Source organism: Eleutherodactylus coqui, chromosome 4, assembly GCF_035609145.1.
Source record: "Eleutherodactylus coqui strain aEleCoq1 chromosome 4, aEleCoq1.hap1, whole genome shotgun sequence".
Classification (NCBI taxonomy): Eukaryota; Metazoa; Chordata; class Amphibia; order Anura; family Eleutherodactylidae; genus Eleutherodactylus; species Eleutherodactylus coqui.
The window spans coordinates 266,310,893-266,335,406 of record NC_089840.1 but is presented as its reverse complement, the minus strand read 5'-3'; the positions used below and the strand labels follow the sequence as shown (position 1 = coordinate 266,335,406).

Here is a 24,514-nt window from a genome sequence, read left to right as displayed (position 1 = left end):
GAAAGGAAGTCAGTTTTTGGAAAGTGGGCAAATTTCAAAAAAACATTTGGCCAAGATAGATTGTTAATTTCCGGCACGGAGAGTTGATCGACCAGGAGATGGCGAATGTAGGGTAGAGCACAGGGCATCACGTTGCAAACACTAAACAGCAGTTAGAGGTGGATACATTGCTATACATGTGCACTATAGTGGTGGACATGAGAGACCTGTAAAACATTGAAGGGTCTGAAGAGAGTGGCAGGGTAAATGGTGGGAAAGGGTAAGAGATTTCAGCCAAGGGTTAAAATGTTCAAGGGTTGAAGACAGCAAGTGGAAAAAAGGCAAGAGTAGAGTCTTGGTAGAAAAGGCTTGTACAGATTGGTCAAGGAAGGAGTTACGGGTGTGGAAAGTGAGAACAAGACAACTTAGTTGAAGAGCAGTTTAGGAAGAGGACCAATTAATGGTCAATATTTTGAAGTGTGGGTAGCGGGAAAGCTGAGCAACAAGAAGGTTGAGAGTGGGGCAAAAAAGTGTTTGGAGATAACCGTCGGTGTAGTGAGTATCCAAGAAGGTCTAGGACTAGAGAGTAAGAAATACTAACGAGGCAGAGGAAGTTGAGGAGTACATGGTGGTCACAGGAAACATTGGCAGGGGGTGATAATAGATTTGACAACTCAGAGGGGTTCAGGCAAACACTTTTAATACAAGTTCTAGGAATTTTAGAACATTTAAAGATTTGGGCATTTGAGGGATTCAATCTATCAAGAAACTGAAAAGCAAAAGAGATAAAAGAAAACTAAAAACAGCAAAGAACAGAAATTCAAGAAGGAATTGACAACACAATATCAGAACCTTTAGCCAAAAAATGCCACGGACCCCTGATCAGGATGAGGCCGATGAGCTATATCAAAACAACTCCGTATCCTGGCTCGCATGTGGAGCCCTCTCATTACTTGCAAACGCTTGGAGCATCTTGAGTTTAGCCAGCCGCGGTGGGAGCGGGCAGCGCCCTCGCCCTCTGGAACTGCTCCTTTGTTTGCTGGCAGGAACGCATTTACTCATGGCTGCTGTGCCCCTATCATTGTTTTCTGTGGTGCAGCTGAGAAGAAGACATTCTCCTGGTTACGAATGGAATGAGGGTTTGTGCAAAGTGTTTGTGTCCACGTATTACACACTGGCACTGTCCACGTGCTTGACTGTGGCCTGCCTCTCTTATCATCGAATGTGGATGGTGCGCTGGCCTGTTAGTTACAGGTTGGGTGGTGCACGAAGACAGGCATTGCAGGGTGCTCTCGGAATCTGGGCAGCTTCTTTTGTGCTGTCCACATTGCCATCCATTGGGTGGCATGACAATGCCCGCAGGTTCTACACACGTGGTTGCCACTTCCTGGCTAGTCGGATTGGATTGGGCTTTGGGCTGTGTTTCCAGCTACTACTGTTAGGTGGGGTGGGCACTGGTCTTGGATGTTTAGGAGTGACTATATACCACGCTTGCTGTTGTCCTGCATCTGGGAACAGAGGAGGGACGGGGGAAGGAGGGGCAGAAGGGATGCTGGAAGTACCAGCCATCGTAGTACAGGATGCTCAGGGAAAGAGACGCTCATCATTGGATGGGTCAGAATCACCAAGGACGGCAGCGCAGGTCACCGGACTGGTTGGGGGCATTGTTCTGCTGTATGATGCACTGACCGGGCTACCGATACTGGTGAGATGGGGGAACCGGGTTTCCTATGTTTATGTTCACCAACCTTGTTTTGCTTTCATGTTATAGGTTGTTCTCCTCAGTGACCTCCTTGATGTACATTTTCACTGTTGTCATAAATTCATTGACATAAAGGTTGTTGCAGACAGATAATTCTAGAGAAAGCTGCAAGTCCTCAGAGTCAGGAGGGAGTCGGTCAGCCAGGTGTTTTTTGGGTGCTAACTATTGTTAGCATCTTGTTAGGGTGACCTTACACCGGAAAACTATTGTCTGAAAAGTCACGTGAAACAGTCGCTACAGCGAGGTGCTAGTATACAAATGGCTGCTGTTTGTGTGCCTTTACACTGAACGATTCTTGTTTAGTTTTGGTTGCTGAAGAGAAGAGAGAGAGAGAGAGAGAGAGAGAGAAAGCGAGGCAGAGAAAGAGAGAGAGATAGAAGGAGAGGAAGAGATAGAAGGAGAGGAAGAGATAGAAGGAGAGGAAGAGATAGAAGGAGAGGGAGAGGAAGAGTGAGGGAGGGAGAGATAAAAAGAGAAGAGAGATAGAAAGAGAAGAGAGATAGAAAGAAAGGGAGACGGATAGAAAGAAAGACAGAGAGGGTGAGAGAGGAAGAGATAGAAAGTGAGGGAGAAGGAGAGGGAGAGACAGAAAAAGAGGAAGAGAGATAGAAAGAGAGGGAGAGGGAAGGAGAGGGAGGGAGATAAAGAAAGAGAGGGAGTGAGAGATAGAAAGAGAGGGTGCAAGAGATAGGAAGAGAGGGAGAGAGATAGAAAGAGAGGGAGAGGGAGCGAGAGATTAAAAGAGAGGTTGAGACAGAAAGAGAAGGTGCAAGAGATAGGAAGAGAGGGCGCAAGAAATAGAAAGAGAGGGAGATTGATAGAAAGAGAGGGAGAGAGATAGAGAGAGAGTAAGCGACAGAAAGAGAGGGATACGGATAGAAAGAAAGGCAGAGAGACAGAGTGAGAGGGTGAGAGAGGAAGTGATAGAAAGAGAGGGAGACGTAGAAAGAGTGGGAGAGAGACAGAAAAAGAGGAAGAGAGAGAGGGAGAGGGAGAAAGAGTGGGAGAGAGAGATAGAAAGAGGGAATGAGAGATAGAAAGAGAGGGAGAGGAAGGGAGATAAAGAAAGAGAGGGAGCGAGATAGGAAGAGCGAGTGGGAGATAGAAAGAAAGGGAGAGAGAGGAAGAGGGATAGAAAGAGAGGAAAAAAGAGGGAGAGAGAAAGTGAGAAAAGGAAAGAGAGCGAGGGAGAGAGAGAAAAAGAGGTCAGTAGCTTACAAGTGGACAACCCCTTTAACCCTTTCCAATCCAATGTCTGACATCTGAAGACATTATGATTTAAGGCTGTACAGCTCCGATGTGGGAAGACGTCCGTCGGGGTTCTCTTACTGTAAATTGCCAGCCTCTCTGCTGTCGGAGCCTATCCATCGTGTCACCTCATGCAGTACTGGCTTTAGCCAGCATATAGCACTGTTGTATAATGGCAGAAAAAGAGTAAGCCCCCTAGGAAAACCCGGATACAAATTGGATTGGAAAGGGTTAAAGCATTTTAAAGGATGCAAACCTTAACTTGACTTGTTTAATGTCTTTTTGCTGTTAAGTGTCAATTTAGAATTTGCTGCGTCTGTAGAGTCCTCTAGAGTTCAGAGTACAGCAATATCACCTATAACAACCAATGAGATTCCGAATGGACAATTTACAGAGCGCGTTTGATTCCGTCGGCGTCCGCGTGTACCTGTAATTTTCTCTACTGCAGATGGTCTGGGCGGCTCGCCGCCGGACATGCGCAGTGCATATTTATTTTTTTCAAATGTAGTTTTTTCCCGTCCCGCTGCTAGAACCCATGACCTTTCTGCAGTGTCAATTGCGGATGGGCTGTGGGCCAGATGGCTTTCATTGACTGCAATGGAAGCTGTGCATGTGTAATGCAGGGCATGCTGTGATTTTTCCTCTGCTCACGGAAATCGCAATTCGTTTCTGCGAGTGTGTTGAAAAAAGTCGCTTTTACATAGCATGTAACAAACGGTATTTGCTGCGGATCCACGGTTTGGACGCTGACTGCGGATTCTGCAATGCAAATCCATTTGTGTGCCCCAGGCCTTTAGGGCCCTTTAACATGAGTCAATATCAGCATTAAGTGAGCTCAAATCATTGAGATCGGTGTTCATTTAATTGGCCTTTTGCACCGGCTGACATTGGGGAAGGGGGGGGGGGGTGAAATAGATCATATGATCATTCGTCCCTCATTTATTTTAATTGTTTTTTTTCTTTTGTTGGGAGGGAAGCGGGCGCCTGATGATGAGTAGTGTTGGTCACTCTCTTACCTGGCACTTTAGTGAAGATGAAGTTGCTCAAGTTGGCCTTCCCTAAAAATATCCAGAGTGTCTCTTTAATGGCTGTCAGCCGCGTATCCGGGCAAAATGTGCTTATTTTTTTGGCAGTGATCAGCCCAGGAACGCGTGTTTGTTTGTTCGCCGACTGATTGCTGCCCTGTTTACATGTTCATGATCACTGGCTTGTGTAAAAGGGCCTTAAGGGCTCCTGCAGACGAGCGTAGGCGTATATACGCTTGCGAGAGTGTGACGTGATTGTGCTGCGAAGGGAGTGCTGACACGTGCTTTTACCCGTGTAGCAACGCTGTTAACTGTACTCTTTTGCGCTGCCGTGATCTGAACGGTTGTGCACCCCTATAGATTCCTAGGGTGCTTTGGGTGGGCAAATGTGTAGAAAATAAGAGCATGTTGTGTATATTTTGCGCGCAAAAAAAATGAGCACAAAAGCACAGGATGTGAGGGATTCCAATGGGTTCTATCATCTGCGGTTTGCGCAAGCGATTTTGCATGCACGAATACGTGCGGAAAAATGCTTGTCTGCAGGAGCCCCAAGGGTGTGTTCAAATGGGCAATTTTCCCAAGAAAGTCTGGAATTTTTTCCAAGACGGCCAGAACTCGAACAGGCAAAGCATTTATTTGAAAAAAAGGTCATATTATGGACTAAAATTGCCCATTAACCCTTTCCAATCCACTGTCTGACGTCTGAAGACATTATGATTTAAGGCTGTACAGCTTCAATGTTGGAAGAAGACGCCCGTTGGGGTTCTCTTACTGTATATTGCCAGCCTCTCTGCTGTCGGAGCCTATCCAACGTGTCACCTCATGCAGTACTGGCTTTAGCCAGCAGATAGCGCTGTTGTATAATGGCAGAAAAAGAGTAAGCCCCCTAGGAACACCAGGATACAAATGGATTGGAAAGGGTTAAGTCAATGGGATTGCGTTAATCTGCAGTGAATGTGCATGATACATATGTATCCGCTGCGTATTTACACATGAACACAAGAGAAATCAGTGGCGTCTTCTTGTGGTTTTTTTTTTTTTGCGTGCGGTAGGGTACAAAAACACCAGAAATATGCAGTTCAATACCGTCAAAACACTGTGTATTTAACGGACCAAAACTGCATCTGCCCAAGTGCACGAGCCCTTAAGGAAAACTCCAGGACTTTTACCATTGATGACAAAAACAGGACACCAATACTTGATCAGCGGGGGTCCGCCACTCAAGATCCTCACTGATCTGCTGATTGACAGTGCTGGAAGCAGATAGCACTGTCCAAATGTCAGTGGCCTGATTTGGTACTGCAGGCACAGTTTCCGTTAAGTTCAGTGGATGCTATGGCTGTAGTACGGGCCACTGCAGTGTTGACAGTGCGATCCACTTCCAGTGCTGTCCACATTAACAGCAGGCTCGGGGATCAGCTGATTGGTCAAGATCCTAAGTGGTGGATTCCAGACGATCAAGTATTGATGACCTATCCTGAGGCCATCAATAGTAAAAGTCCCAGAGAAACCCTTTAAAAAAACATCTGGTTGTTTTTTTCCCCAAATTGTATACAGAACACTATAAAAGACCAGAAGTGTTGGCCCCAATGCAAAATCTGCAACAGGGGCCCCCACCTTCCATGTGCCATTCATAGCACTGGTGACTTCTTATATGGCTGGGGTCTTTGGGCTGCCTTGGGTGCCAAGACTCAGGTGCGGCTGTTACCCCTACACCTATTGCTGTGCCCATGTCCAGCTTGTATATCCTGTCTCTCTACCTTCTCACTTGTGTTTCCCTGGTAAACACCTACTCACTTCTCCTACACAATCTGCTTTTTTGTTCCCTATCTCATCTCTTCCCACTCACGGCATCTTCCTGCTCTCGGCACCTCCACTTTTTATTCTTCCTCTAATGAGCTTCCAACTTGTACCAGTTCCAATAATAATCCATCCCTCTTAATTGACACATTTCCTATTAATTATGCTGCACCGCTCTGTGATGTGAGTGCCAGTATTTAGGAGTAATCCAATAGCAGTTGGCCTGGTCGAGACGTAGGTGGCATCCATGGGCACCATTGAGGGGTGCATCATATACATCATTTATGCTTCAAAAAGGGGGTATATAATGAACTGCTTGGGACCCCCAATCAGATGTCTGAAGTGCCCATAGTGTTCAGGTGATCGCTGCAGCCTCTGCACTGCATACCAGGCACAGCACCATACATAGTGGCAGTGCTTGGTGTAGCAGCTCATTCCCATTCAATTGAATAGAACTGAGCTGATCTCAGGCTGTGTGACCAATGAACCTGATGTCACAGGTCTGAGAAGAAGCAATGCAGCTCCCCGAGTCACTGTGTCCACAGGCTGTCCATGCGCCTTCCTCTGGACGGTTACCTCCACCAGCTCGATTCCAGTGCGAGAGGCAATGACGTCAGGAGGCAGGGAAGGCGGTAGTTGAGAGAATTGGGCTTGATTAGTCTGCTGATGCAGTGACTTCGGGAGCTGCAGGCACCGCCCGGGTGACGAGACTGGCATTTAGGGCGCCAAAGAATAAAAGTAAGAATTTGGGGTGACTCTTAGGGCTCATTCACACAGGCGTGAAAATCGCACAGAAGTTAGCCACACAAACAAATTGTAGCTAACTTCGCTAAAAATCGCGTGAACAGGTGATTTCCTGCTTAAGTCCCAAGCTTAATTAGTGGTGAAATCGCCCATTCACGCGATTGGGAGCTGTGTGTCACTCTAAACGAGTGCTGCGGGAGGAGACAGATAAAAGAAAGCCCCACGGGGCCTTTCTTCATTGCTGGGGACTCCCTTTATCTCAGCAGGGCTGGAGAGATATCCCCGCTGCGGGAAGAGAGAGGTTCCCCTGCAGGGGAAAAGAAGTAATCCCCCAGCAGCAAGATCGAAGTTCCCCTGCAGGAGAGAATAAGAGATTCCCCCATTGCTGTGGATTTCCTTATTTTCTCCTGCAGGGGAACCTCTCTCCCCACTACAGGGGAATTCCTCCAGCCCTGCCCTCACTCTGTCCCCGCTATGGGGGAATCCCTCAGAGAACCTCTCTAGCCCCAGCCCCCTCACTCTCCCTGCTACGAGGAATTCCTCATTTTCGCTGCTGTTTAGATTTTAGGGACAGCTGAACAGCAAGTTTAATATGTCCCTCTGTAAACTCCTGTAAGTCCCCGCTGGGAAGTTGGGTAGTCCCATGGAGTCCCTTCATCTCCCATTCCCATTGTTTAGAACTAAACGGAATGTGTAGCTAATCTCCCTTTCCCTTCCCCTTGTTGTCCAGCTCCCATAGGAGTCTATGGAAACTCCTGCGCATCAAGTATAGGTCAGGTCCTATTTTTGCACGCAGCAGGGAATTTGAGTTGTTGAAACTTCAGTCGTCCATCTCCTATTTTTTTAGGTGCGTGTTTTTTGCGCCGCTATAATTCCTTTATCTGAATGTTTCCATAGGAAAACATTGGCTTTTTTTGCGCATGTAAGGCTTTATTCCCATGAGCGCATATACGGCGCATTTTCACACCCGGGCGTATATACGATACCCCTGTGAAGCATTGGTTCGCAATGCATTCGTTCACATGGACGATTATACGTCGCATAAATACACTGGCAGCATGTAAAAAGAACATATACGCGTCCGGCGCAGATACGCTCAGCCAAAACATGGTTCTGGAAGTATGTTTTGGCCTATATATGCCAGCGGGTCCTATAGACTGCTATGGGACCAGGGAAAGAGAAGGGAGGCATTTTGCTGCGACCAACCCTGCGTAAAGCTTACAGGTGCCTCTATATAGGAACTGGAAGGCATCCTGAGGACTTTGGCAGAGCGAGGGTTTTCCGGCATGCGGCACATTTTATCGTTAAAAACGGCGCTCACTGTCGTGTGAATGGACGAGAATACCCTGGCCATGGTCGCGGAAAAACACCCATTTAGGCGCTTATACGGAGCAGACATGAAAATGTAAAAACGCCGTTGCCGTATATGCGCTCGTGGGAAAGAGCCCTAAGTTAGCTGCGCGAATTCCCCGTGTGAACGAGCCCTAATTCTGTGTTTTTAGACAAACGTACGTGTGTAATGCATTGAACATGCTGGAGAGAGTTATGGAGATAGCTTAGTACTGAAATTTAGTTACCACTAGGGGGAGCTCACTGCATACAGATCTAGCTGTACATCTCCAGCTTTAGTAAGGATGCCTCTACATGGTAACATACGTGATTTAACACTAATTGCCGAGCTGCACTTATACTAACAGCTGGAAACAGTGACAAGTACATGTGCAGCTCAGCAATTAGCGGTAAAACATGTCGCAGCGTGTACGGGCACCGCTCAACCTGGAAGATGCCCCCTGTCCTGTCAGTCTTCCCTTGATGCCTTCCTGGTTTATGTTTCTGCTCTTCCTCACAACTACGTTGATTATTTTAACAATTAACTTAATAATCTGTTTCACTTAATTAGCAGTTTGGAGGCAGCGGCTGCTGGAAAGCGTTAACCCCGCACATGCCACTTGCGTATAGCACTCCAATTTTTTAATTGTCAACGCTTCCATTGCTAACAGATATTTGACCTCAAAGACCCTCCTGGGAGTTGTAATATAATCACAGCTGCAGAGGAGCAGGGTTGTTCTAGAATATACGGCATTGAGTCTGACAAGTGATAACGAGGTTTTTACTGCGCCCAATGGCCTGCCGCTATATATGTGGACATGAGAAATGGAGCTGCCGTCTCCACAAACCAGCGCTACAATGTAGCCCGCGGGGTGAGAAGACTTAGAGAATAATGAGCGTATAATGGAAATTTCACAGCATTCAGGTATACTTTGTGTATCAATTCTACACTCTTTTCAAGATCTCTGCTTGTTGTCGGCGAATAGAAATAACTCCAGAGACCCGCGGAGTGGAAGGTCTGCTACAATACTATCCAGTATAATCTGCTGGGAGCGAAATAGCCTGATACACTTTATGTGCACTGATACATTTGTAGCAAACTTAGGCCCCATTCACACAGGCAGTTCAGTTGCAAATACACGTTTTGGTGCAGTTTTTAGTGAATGGAGCCTTTACATGGAACAGAATATCCTCCAACAGCGTTGCGTAACACGCCTTCCTGCGGAACATTCAGCACCACAATCTGTGTTGCTAACGTGTGGATTTCGGTGCAGAATTGAAGATAGAAGAATCCTGCCAACAATTCCATAACAAAATCCACAGTTATCAGTATGGATTTTGGTGCATATTCTGCTACGCTGTTGTGGGATATTCCGTCCCGCGTGAAAGGTCCCGAAGGCCTCTTTCACATGGCGGTAGGCATTTTTATGTGCGCCCACCGGTGTAAACACGTGAATGGGTGCACAAATCTAACATTTGTGCACCCGTTCAGACGGTATGGGCCTCGGTGCATGTACGCTGAGGGTGCACTGCCGTTGCCTCCCCTTCCCTCCCCCTTGCCGGCTCACCTGCTCTCTTCTTCCCTTCAGCTGTTTTGCAATGGGAGTGGGCAGGACGGAGGCATAGCTAAGCAACCGCCCCCTCCCAGCAGCCAGCGATGGAAGGGGCTGGAGCTTAGCTCCACCCCCTCCCATTGCAAACAGCCGGAGGGGAGGAGAGAGGAGGAGAGCAGAGGGAGGGAGTTTAGCAGTCCCGCTGCTAAACTCCCTCCCACCCCCCTTCTCCGGCCGCTGTCATTGACTCCCATAAGAGCCCATGTAGCGGCCAACATATTCCGTCCAGAAAGATAGTTCCAGGACTATCTTTTGGGCTCGACGTAAAGGCGCCCGGTGCTATATTGGCCAGCCAGTCGCTTTTACGCCACAGGAATACGGCCATGTGATCTGATGCATTGGATTCCAATATATCAGATCGTAGCGTATATCGGCCAGCTGTGAAAACGGTGGTTGATATACACTCGTGTGAAAGAACCCTAAGGGTGCATTCACACGAGGCAGAATTATTCCACGTTCCACACTGAAAATTGTTGCTTATTCCACCACCGCGAGTCTCAGTGCGGATTTTGATGTAGAATTGTAGGCCAATTTACTTCATTTCACATCAAAATCTGCACGGATATTTTTGTGCGGAACGCAGAATAATTTTGCCCATGTGAAAGACCCCTATGAGGCCTTCCTCAGACGACCGTATGCATTTTCACATTCGTCCACGCGCAGCCAATATTCGCATGAATGCATTTTTGACCCGATCTTAAGGTCGCCTTCACTCGGGCACTAAGATTTTCGATCGACCACGTCACAGCAGCAGCACGGCCAAAATCACATGAATGAGGGGCAGCCGTGGCCGAGTCATGGTTGCATCTCCCGTTTATGCACCCATTCAGACGGCCCAGGTGCGGCGAGTATACACTGTACCTGGAATACCGTGGCACAGGGGGGAGAGAGTTTAGGTTTGCTAAACTGCCTTCCCCTCTTCACACCCTCGCCGGCTGCCAGCAAGTGGAGGGGGCGGGACAGGAGCGAGTGTGCTAGTCTCCCGCCCCCTCCCTTTGCAGGCAGCCAGCAAGGGGTGGAGAGGGAAGGGTGAGGGAGTTTAGCAGAGCCTCTGCTAAACTCCCTCCCAACTCCTTTTTCAGCAGCTCCCATAGGAATCTATGGGACCGTCCGCCGTATTCCAGCCAAAAGTATGCACTATCTTTTCAGGCTGGCCGTTTTTGCTCACAGGAAAATCAGCTATCTGAACTGATGCATTGGAATCCAAGGGATCAAATGGTCGCATAGATCAGCCAGACTGTGAAAACGTGGCCGATATACGCTCATGTGAATAAGCTCTTAATTAGCTAATTTAAAGCTATTTACACCGAGCGCTGCTTCATGTTAAAAAATACGCAGAAGAGATGGCAAGCAACCATTGGAAGAAAGCTGTCTTCTTTTCCTACTGTTGTACGCAGGGTAACTCCCTCCCCCTCCCTTTTTCCTGCTGTCATATAAGTCTATGGGAGCTTGCTGTAAATCATGTAGAAAGATAGGACAAGACCTACCTTATCACACGCTGTATAGAAAAGGCGGCTGAAAACGGTCGCGTAGGTCCTATTTTTTATTGCGCGATTATTTTACGTGGCCAAGAATCGTTAGTCTGAATGAAGCAATTGAAAACCAAGGCTGCCAAAATACCTGCGTAAGTACAGTCGTCTGAATAAGCCCTAAGGACAAGCGAAAGATCGGAGCTACTGATGTGTTTAAAGGTATGTTCACACGTAGGAGGAGTGATGCAGATATGAAATCTGCTGCTGATTCGCGCTGCTGCGCAATTTGTTTTGGTGCAGATTTTCTACTGCGGAAAACTATTTCTGCTATGTGTGAACAGACCCTAGGGTTGTGCTCACACGTAGCCTACCTTGGTGAAATCTGCACTAGAGATGAGCGAGCATACTCGCTAAGGACAATTACTCGAGCGAGCATTGTCCTTAGCAAGTATCTCCCCGTTCGGAAGAAAAAGTTTGGCTGCCGGTGCGGGTGAGAGATGAGTTGCGGCGGTGAGCAAGGGGGAGCGGGGGGGGGGGGGAGGGAGAGAGAGATCTCCCTTCAGATCCTCCCCGCTCTCCCCCGCAGCTCCCCGCCCGCCGCCGGCAGCCGGATCTTTTCTTCCGAGCGGGCAGGTACTCGCTAAGGACAATGCTCGATCGAGTAATTGCCCTTAGCGAGTATGCTCGCTCATCTCTAATCCGCACCAAAATCCATGTTAAAATCCGCATCATTTGTTATGGATTTTGAAGTGTTTTTTTGCAGCAAATCCGCAGCAGATTCCACTCTTTCGGTTGAAGGGTTGAAGTCTGTTGCAGATTCGCGGAAACATCTGTACCAAACTCCATTCCAATGGCGGATTATGTCACGGTTTTGCTGCGGATTTTCCGCACCAGTTCCGTGTACCCAAAAGTTTTTTCCACTCTCCAACGGTGCTTTCACACATATCGAAATATTATGCAAGACGTTGAAGAATATTCCGCCATGCGGAAAAATCCGCGCCAAAGTCTACACATCTGACATGCCCATTATGACAAGGATTTGAAAATCCACATCAAATCGACATTTAAACATGCAGATTTTGACCGCAGAATATTCAGTGAAATCACCGTAAAATAACTTTCCCCAAGGTAGGGAATAGCATAAAATGTCAAACACTCAGTCCTCACCCTTCCACTATGTTTCTGGTCCACCACCACCAGCCCGGTCCTCTCTGCTCTTGTCCCTGCTGAAACGGGAAGCAACTATGTCACAGTCATCGCTCACATGACTGTGGCAGCCAATCGCTGCCCTTTGAGGTCATATATGCATGAATGGCACATGACTTCTTAGGCCAGCGATTGGCTGCAGCAGTCATGTGAGCAATAACGTGACGTCATTGTTTCCTGCTTCAGCAGGGACCTAAGCGGAGGGGACTGGGTTGGCAGTGCTGGATCGGGGACATTACAGAAGAGGGACTAATGGCTGTTTTATTTTTTTTATGCCATTCCCTACCATGGGGCAAGTTTTATTAAAGGCCAGGAATACTCTTTAACAAACTTTTAGTTATGAGAAGTATTATGTTACTGTGGATTTGCAGTCTCCAGAAGCAAACAAGAATATTTCTATTCATTCACAGCAAGCTGAGATCTTGAGAGCGTTACGGAACTGAAATACAAAGGATATCGGAAATTTAGGGTACCTTTTATAGGCTAATAATTAAAGGGGTTGTCCCACTTCTAGCTGTTTTGCTGCAGGAAGCATATGGTTCGGTATATTGTACAGTGACCCGAGTTGGTAGTTCAGGCTAAGTCCCATTCACTTCAAAAAGATTCAGTCTGTAGTACCAACTTGGACCACTATGCAATGTACGGAGCTGTCTGCTTCCTGCAGTGGGACACCCCTTTAACTTTGTTCACAAATATCCTTAAAAAAAAGTTATCTATCAGGATGTACTCTACATCTGTTATATATTTAATAACCTTGGATTACCTGGATTTCCTCAATACTTTTGTGTTAATGGGGTGCCTGGACAATGTGCCGATAAGTGTTTCATGCTTCCAGGACCCCCAAGAATCAGCTGTAATCTGCAGGGGCAACCTGGCAGTCAGTGTTCCGTTTTCCTGCAGCTCCTCCACAGGTGAAATGAAGTATTACACAGTCCCCTTGGAAATCAATGAGCTGCCCATAAAATGCATAGAGGTGTCAGATCCTCCAAATCAAGACATACTCTTTGTAGCAGCTCTCTACTCCTGTATGGGGCTCCTCCTCTATTAACCCATAATTACCCAATAGGATATGTGGACATGTGGAATATTCACATTCCCTAAAGCAGACAAGCCCTATAAAACCAATATGTGTTAAACCTGTTGCAGCAGGATCCTTTTATTCCTCATCTGTACTATTGGTATATTTTGTATTCTGCGCCTCGCTGAATCAATGTTTATTGATTTCCTGGCATAAATCACTTTATAGTAATGGAAGAATGCAGTTATGAAGGTGACGCCGAGTCATTGATCGCCAGCAAATAAAAGCATTCCGAATAGGCACATCAGAAGATGTAATATATATAATGAACCCCCGCCCCCTCATTATAAAGGTCCGTGTCATCACCCAGACTTACAAGACCCCTAAATGGCAAATCTTCTTAGTTATGCAATAATATGTGCCAAGACATGTAATACTGGCAAATCAGCTGGAAAAAAATGGCGCCTGAACGGGAGCCTCTAGGACATCCTTATGCCCTAACTGGGTTCAATAGGACAATGCCGTCAACTCATTTGATTAAAAAGCCGGTGTAACCAAGAAGTGTCTGGTTCCTTAAAATGACCCTTTGGTCCCAGATAAACCATGATGGCTCCACCAATTCTCTGACTACCTGATGCCCAGTCTGCATTGGTAGTACATCAGTAGTTCAAGGGCCTTAAACGCTGACCGAACAACGAACGATAATTCTTTCGCTTATCATCAAATAGCCCGAATGGCTGTGTGGTTAGTGTGAATGGAGGCGGATGGCCAGAAGTGATCTCCGACCCGCTCCCCCTCCATTCACTGAGTGATCATTGCTTCGGTATGAAAGGAAAGGAGTGATGACTGTTGGACACCTGACAATTGTCCCTTGTTAAAGGACCCTAAAATACAACATTCTGCTCACATAAGCACTGCTGGCCAATCAGAGCGGCATGTATTGTCTGACTACCCATGTGTTACCAATGTACAGTGTGCAGCGGGGAGTCAGAGAATCGGTGGAGCCATCCTGTTTTTTTCCGGTAGTGAAGGCTTGCTTTAGTAATCCTATTTTATCTAATCTGTAATGATAATCTCCACCTTGTCCCTGGTGGACAGTGGTCTTTAGTCTCAAGAAAGACGAAAAATGTGCACTGCTCTGATCCTGTCATGCTCCACATATATGATAGTGCTGGTGGTAAGCCTCCATATCAGCTGCAGGTGTTTCAATAACATGTAGAAAAAGATTTCTGACATCTGTCCAAAAGAAGTTATAATTAATAATGCTTTTCCTATCAGTTAATACTACATATAAAAAACTACGCACTTGGTGAAAAATGCTTACGCGTTTCGAACCCATGTGTTTTTCCTACGGGCAAATCACAAATAAAACACGTAAGCTATTGGTCTTGTGAATATGGAGCTCCCAGGAATTACAGTAACTCTTTCGTAAACTGAAAATGACACGTGCTTTACATAGTCTGAGGGTTTGAAACGCCTGAGGGTTCGAAACGCGTAGGAATTTTTACAAAGTTTTTCACATTTTTTTTAACTGATTTAATAAGCAGTGCTGATTTTTACTGAAATCCCCATCATCAGTAGAGCATTCAGTGTTTGCTACATTACTTTGTGTATGGTGGGCTGGCAGATGGGGTCAGTAATATTACTAAGGGTCTGATTAGGAAAGGAATAAGAGTGGAGATTGGAAGTATTCTTTCAAAAGAGTATTTAGGCAGTTACTGATGATATAAGTGGTATCCTCTTTCCCTGGTTACTCAATTCCTGTGTTTCAGATCACTAGAAGAACCAAAGTTTAGGAGACAGAGGAAGAAGCTACAGCCAGTGCATGCTGCCCCGTACCAGCATTGCACTCTCCTTTGAAAGGATACAATCAATGATGCTATCATGATTAATGAGGTGCAATGTGGCGAGGGGAGCCCAGTTGCAATTGGGACCACTGCAACCCCTATAGCTATGCCACTAGAGGTTGATAATGCTCCCTGGTGTCCATGAGGGCGAGTAGTAAAATTTCCTGGGGTGTGGTTATAAGGGACAGATCAAATAGTGTTCACTACTGTCTAGAAGAACATGAAGTTTAGGTAATATTCCCTGGTATACAATGGGAAAGGGTTGGTAAGACGTGTTGAGTGAAGTGTTAGGTAATAATCCTCAGTGTATAGTGGGTGAAGAGTTTAGGCAATATTCCCCAGCATCCAGTCATGTGGAGTTCAGGTAATAACCCCTGGCGTATTGTGGGTATAAGTGTTGATAATATCTTCTCAAACCTGGTTAGGAGGAACGTTTAGGTAATAAACCCTGGTATATAGTGGAGAGAAGTTTATTCCTTAGTGTACTGTGGGTGGAAAGTTTAGGTAATATTCCCTGGTGTCCAGTGGGAAAAGAGTTGGTAATATATTTTGGAGTCTGGTTAGGAGGGACGTTTAGGAATATTCCCTGGATTGATGATATTTTCTGGAACCTAAAGGGAGAAACCCCGATGTACTGTGGGTAGGGAGTTTAGGTAATATTCCCTTGCATCTAGCTGTGTGGAGTTTAGGTAATATTTCTTGGTGTCCATTAATGTGAGGTTTTCTATGATCTAATGTGGGGAAAGGATTGGTAATATCTTCTGGAGCCTGTTGAGGGACGTTTATTAATATTCCCTGGTGTCGGTGGGAATAGGGTTCATGATATTTTCTGGAGTCTGGTTAGGAGGGATGTGTAGGTAATAATCCTTGGTGCATAACCAGTGAGGAATTTAGGTAATATTCCCTGACATCCAGTCATGTAAAGTTTAGATAATAATCTCTGGCATATTGTGGGTAAGGAATTTAGATAATTTTCCCTGGTGTCATGTGGGAAAAGGGTTGGTCATATCTTCTCAAACCCAGTAAAAAGAAAGCTTCATGTAATAATCCCTGGTGAGGAGGGACTTTAGGTAATTTTCCTTGGTGTTCTGTTGGTAGAAAGTTTCGGTAATATTCCCTGGTGTCCAGTGGGAAACGGGTTGATAATATCTTCTGGAGCCTAATTAGAAGGGACATTTAGGTAATATACCTTGGTGTATAGTTCCAATAGGATTGGTGGGTAGTTAGATAGTATTTCCTGGGGATCAGTCATGTGCAGTTTAGGTAATACTCCCTACAATGTCCTGGAAGTGGAGAGTTTTGGTAATATTTCCTGGCATCTAGTTGTATGGAGTTTAGGTAATACTCCCTGGTGTCCATTCATGTGGAGTTTAGGTAATACTCCCTGGTGTCCATTCATGTGGAGTTTAGGTAATACTCCCTGGTGTCCATTCATGTGGAGTTTAGGTAATACTCCCTGGTGTCCATTCATGTGGAGTTTAGATTATATTCGCTGGTGAACTGTGGGAAAAGAGTTGGTAATATCTTCTGGAGCCTGATTAGAAGGCGTTCTTAGCTAATAATCCCTGGTGTAAAGTAGGTAGAGAGTTTATGTAATACTCCTTGGTGTCCATTTGTGTGGAATTTAGGTAATAATCCCTGGTGTACTGTGGGAAAACAATCGGTACTATTTTCTGAAGCCTGGTTAGGAAAGATTTAAAAAAATATAATCTCCAGTATATACTGGGTAGAGAATTTAGGTAATGTCCCCTGATGTCCACAGGTATAGGGGGCATGTTAGGCAATGTCCCAGTCAGTTCAATGGTGTAGGGGGCAGGTTAGGCAATTGTTACCATGCGGCGGTTGCTGGTCCTCCCAGGGCAGCGGTGTGTGGGGTCCCGCGGTCGGGGAGCGTCCCCCCAGCATGTTGTCCGGCTGCCGGGAACGCGGGTGCCAGGCCGGGGTGGGCGCTGGGGTGCTGGTTGCGCACGGCGCCGTGCGTGCGTGCACCTGTGAGTGTAGCTGCCGTGCATGAGTACACTTTATTTATGTTCTGTTGGGAGTTGGCTGTCTCCCTTTGTTTAAAGGTTGGGCAGAAACTGGCAATTACTACCAGTTATTGGTTTCCCTCAGTGTGCTAGCTAGTCTGCCTCTGTTGGTCTCCTGATTCTGTCATCTTGTCTGCTATACTTTGCTATTATCTGCCAGGTTTTTCCATCTGCCTCAGTTCTGCTAAGTATTGTTCATGTTGGTTATTTACATCTGCCTTTTCTGTGGGTATTCAGCCCTTTCCATCAGGTACGCCAGCGTCCCTTTTTCGGTCCCTAGTGAGAGAGTAGGGATCGCCGCCCAGTTGCCCGCTTGGGGTTAGCCAGGAGTGGAGGCAAGCAGGCAGGGACAGGGGTTGGGGGTGAGATCTAGGGCACCCGGGCTGGCGTATCAAGGGTAGTATACCGTAACAGTAATATCCCCTTGGAGTATGGTGGAAGGACATTTTCATTAAATTCCCTGCTGTCCCGTATAGGGGAAGGTAAAATAAGGTTCCCCGGTGTCCAGAAGTGTAGGAGGCAGGTTAGGTAATGTTTCCTGGTGTCCAGAGGTGTTGGGTGCCGGTTAGATAATGTTCCCTGGTGTCCAGAGGTGTATGGGGCAGGTTAGATAATGTTCCCTGGTGTCCAGAGGTGTATGGGGCAGGTTAGATAATGTTCCCTGGTGTCCAGAGGCGTATGGGGAAGGTTAGATAATGTTCCCTGGTGTCCATAGGTGTAGGGGCAGGTTAGGTAATGTTCCCTGGTGTCCATAGGTGTAGGGGCAGGTTAGGTAATGTTCCCTGGTGTCCAGAGGTGTAGGGGGGCAGGTTTGTTAATATTCCCTGGGAGCATGGTGGATGGGTTTTCATTATATTCCCTGGTGTCCATTAGACAAGGGTGCTGGTAACATTCCCTGGTGTCCATAGTAGATGTTAGATCACAGGGGGGTAGAGAATCTACAAGTTACAACAGTCTGCTTGCTTGGTGCACCAGAATGCGATACCCTCAATATTCCCAGAGTGTCTGGCATCAAGTTCAGGGCAGAGCAGCACAAAGCAGGAGCGGATGTCGGGCAGTAACTGCTGTTACTCATCACTAATACGGAGCAACGTGCCACAAATATACATGTTATACTTTACCTGCGATACATTTCTCTGTCAACCACCTGGCAAATACACTTATAATGTCAGTTGCCATAGAGACCATTGATCACTATGGTAAATGCATCACGAAAAGTCAATGATGCATTAGACACCCCGGAAATAGACATCCTGATGCAGCGGGCACTTATGCGTACATGACGACAGCGTCGCTAGGAAAATTGGCATTCCTGCCGCGATCCCCGGGCTGTGAGTGCGAAAAAATGTGCTTTAGTTAAAATCCTGAGTGCCTTCCCCAATATACATCTGTTCTACTGCTAACCGCATGCCGGAAAATGCAATAATGACTCTACCCACATAGGGGGCAGTATTATAGTAGTTATATTCTTGTACATAGGGGGCAGTATTATAGTAGTTATATTCTTGTACATAGGAGGCAGTATTATAGTAGTTATATTCTTGTACATAGGGGGCAGTATTATAGTAGTTATTTTCTTGTACATAGGGGGCAGTATTATAGTAGTTATATTCTTGTACATAGGGGGCAGCATTATAGTAGTTATATTCTTGTACATAGGGGGCAGCATTATAGTAGTTATATTCTTGTACATAGGGGGCAGTATTATAGTAGTTATATTCTTGTACATAGGGGGCAGTATTATAGTAGTTATTTTCTTGTACATAGGGGGCAGTATTATAGTAGTTATATTCTTGTACATAGAGGGCAGTATTATAGTAGTTATATTTTTGTACATAGGGGGCAGTATTATAGTAGTTATATTCTTGTACATAGGGGGCAGTATTATAGTAGTTATATTCTTGTACATAGGGAGCAGTATTATAGTAGTAATATTCTTGTACATAGGGGGCAGTATTATAGTAATTATATTCTTGTACATAGGGGCAGTATTATAGTAGTTATATTCTTGTACATAGGAGGCAGTATTATAGTAGTTATATTCTTGTACATAGGTGACAGTTTTATAGTAGTTATATTCTTGTACACGTGGGAGCAGTATTATAGTAGTTATATTCTTGTACATAGGGGGCAGTATTATAGTAGTTATTTTCTTGTACATAGGGGGCAGTATTATAGTAGTTATATTCTTGTACATAGGGGGCAGCATTATAGTAGTTATATTCTTGTACATAGGGGGCAGCATTATAGTAGTTATATTCTTGTACATAGGGGGCAGTATTATAGTAGTTATATTCTTGTACATAGGGGGCAGTATTATAGTAGTTATTTTCTTGTACATAGGGGGCAGTATTATAGTAGTTATATTCTTGTACATAGAGGGCAGTATTATAGTAGTTATATTCTTGTACATAGGGGGCAGTATTATAGTAGTTATATTCTTGTACATAGGGGGCAGTATTATAGTAGTTATATTCTTGTACATAGGGAGCAGTATTATAGTAGTAATATTCTTGTACATAGGGGGCAGTATTATAGTAATTATATTCTTGTACATAGGGGCAGTATTATAGTAGTTATATTCTTGTACATAGGAGGCAGTATTATAGTAGTTATATTCTTGTACATAGGTGACAGTTTTATAGTAGTTATATTCTTGTACACGTGGGAGCAGTATTATAGTAGTTATATTCTTGTACATAGGGGGCAGTATTATAGTACCCTGTTTCCCTGAAAATAAGACATACCCTGAAAATAAGACATAGCATGATTTTCCAGAATTTTTGAGGATGCAAAATGATTTTTCAGGCTTTTTGTGAATGCTTGAAATATAAGCCCTACCCCAAAATTAAGCCCTGCTAACAGTTAATTTAAAAGGTCAACTTAAATAGTGTCCAGGCAGCTATACATGTAAAAAAGTTAAACCATTTTGAACAAAAAGTAATATAAGACACTGTCTTATTTTCGGGGAAACACGGTAGTTATATTCTTGTACATAGGGGGCAGTATTATAGTAGTTATATTCTTGTACATAGAGGGCAGTATTATAGTAGTTATATTCTTGTACATAGGGGCAGTATTATTGTAGTTATATTCTTGTACATAGGGGGCAGTATTATAATAGTTATATTCTTGTACAAGTGAGCAGTATTATAGTAGTTATATTCTTGTACATAGGGGCAGTATTATAGTAGTTATATTCTTGTACATAGAGAGCAGTATTATAGCAGTTATATTCTTGTACATTGGAGGCAGTATTATAGTAGTTATATTCTTGTACATAGGGGCAGTATTATAGTAGTTATATTCTTGTACATAGGGGACAGTATTATAGTAGTTATATTTTTGTACACAGCGGGCAGTATTATTGTTTTAATATTCTTGTACATACTGGGCAGTATTATAGTATTTATATTCTTGTACATAGGGGCAGTATTATAGTATTTATATTCTTGTACATAAAGCGCACTATTATAGTAGTTATATTCTTGTACATAGGAGGCAGTATTATAGTAGTTATATTCTTGTACATAGGAGGCAGTATTATAGTAGTTATATTCTTGTACATAGGGGGCAGTATTTTAGTAGTTATATTCTTGTACATAGCGGCAGTATTATAGTAGCTGTATTCCTGTACATAGGAGGCAGTATTATAGTAGTTATATTCTTGTACATAGGGAGCAGTATTACAGTAGTTATATTCATGTACATAGGGGGCAGTATTATAGTAGTTCTATTCTTGTACATAGGGGCAGTATTATAGTAGTTATATTCTTGTACATAGGGAGCAGTATGATAGTAGTTCTATTCTTGTACATAGGAGCAGTATTATAGTAGTTCTAGTCTTGTACATAGGGGCAGTATTATAGTAGTTATATTCTTGTACATAGAAGCAGTATTATAGTAGTTATATTCTTGTACATAGGGGGCAGTATTACAGTAGTTATATTCTTGTTCATAAAAGCAGTATTATAGTAGTTATACTTTTGTACATAGGGGCAGTATTATAGTAGTTATATTCTTGCATATAGGAGGCAGTATTATAGTAGTAATATTCTTGTACATAGAGGGCAGTATTATAGTAGTTATATTCTTGTACCTAGGGAGCAGTATTAAAGTAGTTATATTATTGTACATAGGGGGCAGTATTATAGTAGTTATATTCTTGCACATAGGAAGCAGTATTATAGTAGTTATATTCTTGTTCATAGGAGGCAGTATTATAGTAGTTATATTCTTGTACATAGGGGGCAGTATTATAGTAGTTATATTTTTGTACATAGGAGCAGTATTATAGTAGTTATATTCTTGTACATAGGAGCAGTATTATAGTAGTTATATTCTTGTACATAGGAGCAGTATTATAGTAGTTATATTCTTGTACATAGGAGGCAGTATTATGGTAGTTATATTCTTGTACATAGGGGGCAGTATTATAGTAGTTATATTCTTGAACATAGGAAGCAGTTTTGTAGTAATTATATTCTTGTACATAATGGGCACTATTATAGTAGTTGTATTCTTGTACATAGGGGACAGTATTGTAGTACCCTAGTTGTATTCTTATACATAGGGGGCAGTATTGTATTACTTATATTCTTGAACATAGGAACACTATTATAGTAGTTATATTCTTGTACATAGGGGGCAGTATTATAGTAGCTATATTCTTGTACAGAGGGGCAGTATTTCAGTAGTTATGTTCCTGTATAGGGGCAGTATTATAGTAGCTATATTCTTGTACATAGGGGGTAGTATTATAGTAGTTATATTCTTGTACATAGGAGCAGTATTATAATAGTTATGTTCTTGTACATAGGGGGCAGTATTATAGTAGCTATATTCTTGTACATAGGGGCAGTATTATAGTAGTTATGTTTTTGTACATAGGGGGCAGTATTATAGTAGCTATATTCTTGTACATAGGAGGCAGTATTATAGTAGTTATGTTCTTGTACATAGTGGGCAGTATTATAGTAGTTATATTCTTGTACATAGGGGTAGTATTATAGTAGTTATATTCTTGTACATAGGAGCAGTATTATAATAGTTATGTTCTTGTACATAGGGGGCAGTATTATAGTAGCTATATTCTTGTACATAGGGGCAGTATTATAGTAGCTATATTGTTGTACATAGGGGCAGTATTATAGTAGTTATGTTCTTGTACATAGGGGGCAGTATTATAGTAGTTAGATTCTAGTACATAGGTGGCAGTATCATAGTAGTTATATTCTTGTACATAGGGGCAGTATTATAGTAGTTATATTCTTGCACATAGGGGGCAGTATTATAGTAGTTATATTCTTGCAGATAGGAAGCAGTATTATAGTAGTTATATTCTTGTTCATAGGAGGCAGTATTATAGTAGTTATATTCTTGTACATAGGGGGCAGTATTATAGTAGTGATATTCTTGTACATAGGAGGCAGTATTATAGTAGTTATATTCTTGTACATAGGGGGCAGTATTATAGTGGTTATATTCTTGTACATAGGGGGCAGTATTATAGTAGTTATATTCTTGTACATAGGGGGCAGTATTATAGTGGTTATATTCTTGTACATAGGGGGCAGTATTATAGTAGTTATATTCTTGTACATAGGGGGCAGTATTATAGTAGTTATATTCTTGTACATAGGGTGCAGTATTATAGTAGTTATATTCTTGTACATAGGAGGCAGTATTATAGTAGTTATATTCTTGTACATAGGGGGCAGTATTATAGTGGTTATATTCTTGTACATAGGGGGCAGTATTATAGTAGTTATATTCTTGTACATAGGGGGCAGTATTATAGTAGTTATATTCTTGTACATAGGGGGCAGTATTATAGTAGTTATATTCTTGTACATAGGGGGCAGTATTATAGTAGTTATATTCTTGTACATAGGGGGCAGTATTATAGTAGTTATATTCTTGTACATAGGGGGCAGTATTATAGTAGTTATATTCTTGTACATTGGGGGCAGTATTATAGTAGCTATGTTCTTGTATAGGGGCAGTATTTCTAAGTACTGTATCGCTGACGATGATAATAGTGCCTGTGCCTGGAGTTGATGTCTTAGATGGGAAAATGGAAAGTGTGTGTTAAATAGAACTTCCAGAACTTCACTTTTAATACTGAGACATGGTTACTTGAACATTTATTTCTGTGATGCCTCCTTGTACATGGATGACACCAGCTGTGTTCTTGTTTACTTTGTTTAGTCACTAAATAACTTATGAGTTTTCTTTCCATTATCACAGACATGGAAACGAAGACTCCAGCAGTACTGTGTAATTATACTGAGTAATTTAGTTATTGCCTCTTTTATAGACTTTGTTACTGATATTATTGCTGTACGAAAGGCTTCTAGTATGAACAACAGTGCCACCTTCAGGTCATAATTTGGTATTGCATATAAAATGTTTTATATTATTGAATCTTCTTAATAGCGTTTTTCTTTATATGTTTTCTTCTTTCTTAGGTGGTGAGTTTCGTTAGTCTTCGTTATGACAGCGCTCCCCCATGGATGGTGCTGTGTGTGCTCTGGTGCTCAATGGCGCAGACTCTTCTCCTTCCATCATTTATCTGGTCCTGTGCCCGGTACCGAGCTGACCTGCGCACCGTTTGGGAGCACTGTGCCTCCATGTTGTCTGACAGTGGGGACGAAGGTGAGAGTTATACTCTAGTGGTAGTCATTCAGTACCATTCTTTTCTGCTGGTGTAGTCACTCTGTACATACATTATTTATCCTGTACTGATCCTGAGTTACATCCTGTATTATACTCCAGAGCTGCACTCACTATTCTGCTGGAGGAGTCACTGTGTACATACATTACTTATCCTGTACTGATCCTGAGTTACATTCTGTATTATACTCCAGAGCTGCACTCACTATTCTGCTGGTGGAGTCACTGTATACATACATTACTTATCCTGTACTGATCCTGAGTTACATCCTGTATTATACTCCAGAGCTGCACTCACTATTCTGCTGGAGGAGTCACTGTGTACATACATTACTTATCCTGTACTGATCCTGAGTTACATCCTGTATTATACCCCAGAGCTGCACTCACTATTCTGCTGGTGGAGTCACTGTATACATACATTACTTATCCTGTACTGATCCTGAGTTACATCCTGTATTATACTCCAGAGCTGCACTCACTATTCTGCTGGTGGAGTCACTGTATACATACATTACTTATCCTGTACTGATCCTGAGTTACATCCTGTAAATCTTTTATTATAAAAGTAAAAAACACAACAAAGACAAACTCTAACAATAAGAATAACCATATAAAGCAATATAAGGCCCTTCACCCACAGTCCGTGATCCATAAACAAAGTAAATGTCCATATCCAGGCTTCCTCCCCGCCGTACACACCCACACACATCCACACTCAACATATAACACAATATACAAGTATATACCTAAAATATAAAACTAAGGA

The 24,514-nt window shown here is 43.5% G+C and overlaps 1 protein-coding gene across 1 annotated transcript in view; it reads left to right on the top strand.

Moving 5' to 3' along the window:
* The first annotated feature begins 325 nt into the window (after positions 1–325).
* Positions 326–24,514, top strand: part of GPR162 (G protein-coupled receptor 162) — a 33,541-nt gene continuing 9,352 nt past the window's right edge. The window contains exons 1-2 of the mRNA XM_066598871.1: positions 326–1,684; positions 23,541–23,727. Of these exons, the coding sequence (XP_066454968.1) occupies positions 845–1,684; positions 23,541–23,727 (1,027 nt within the window). The 5' untranslated portion in view covers positions 326–844. The remainder of the gene's footprint in view (positions 1,685–23,540; positions 23,728–24,514) is intronic.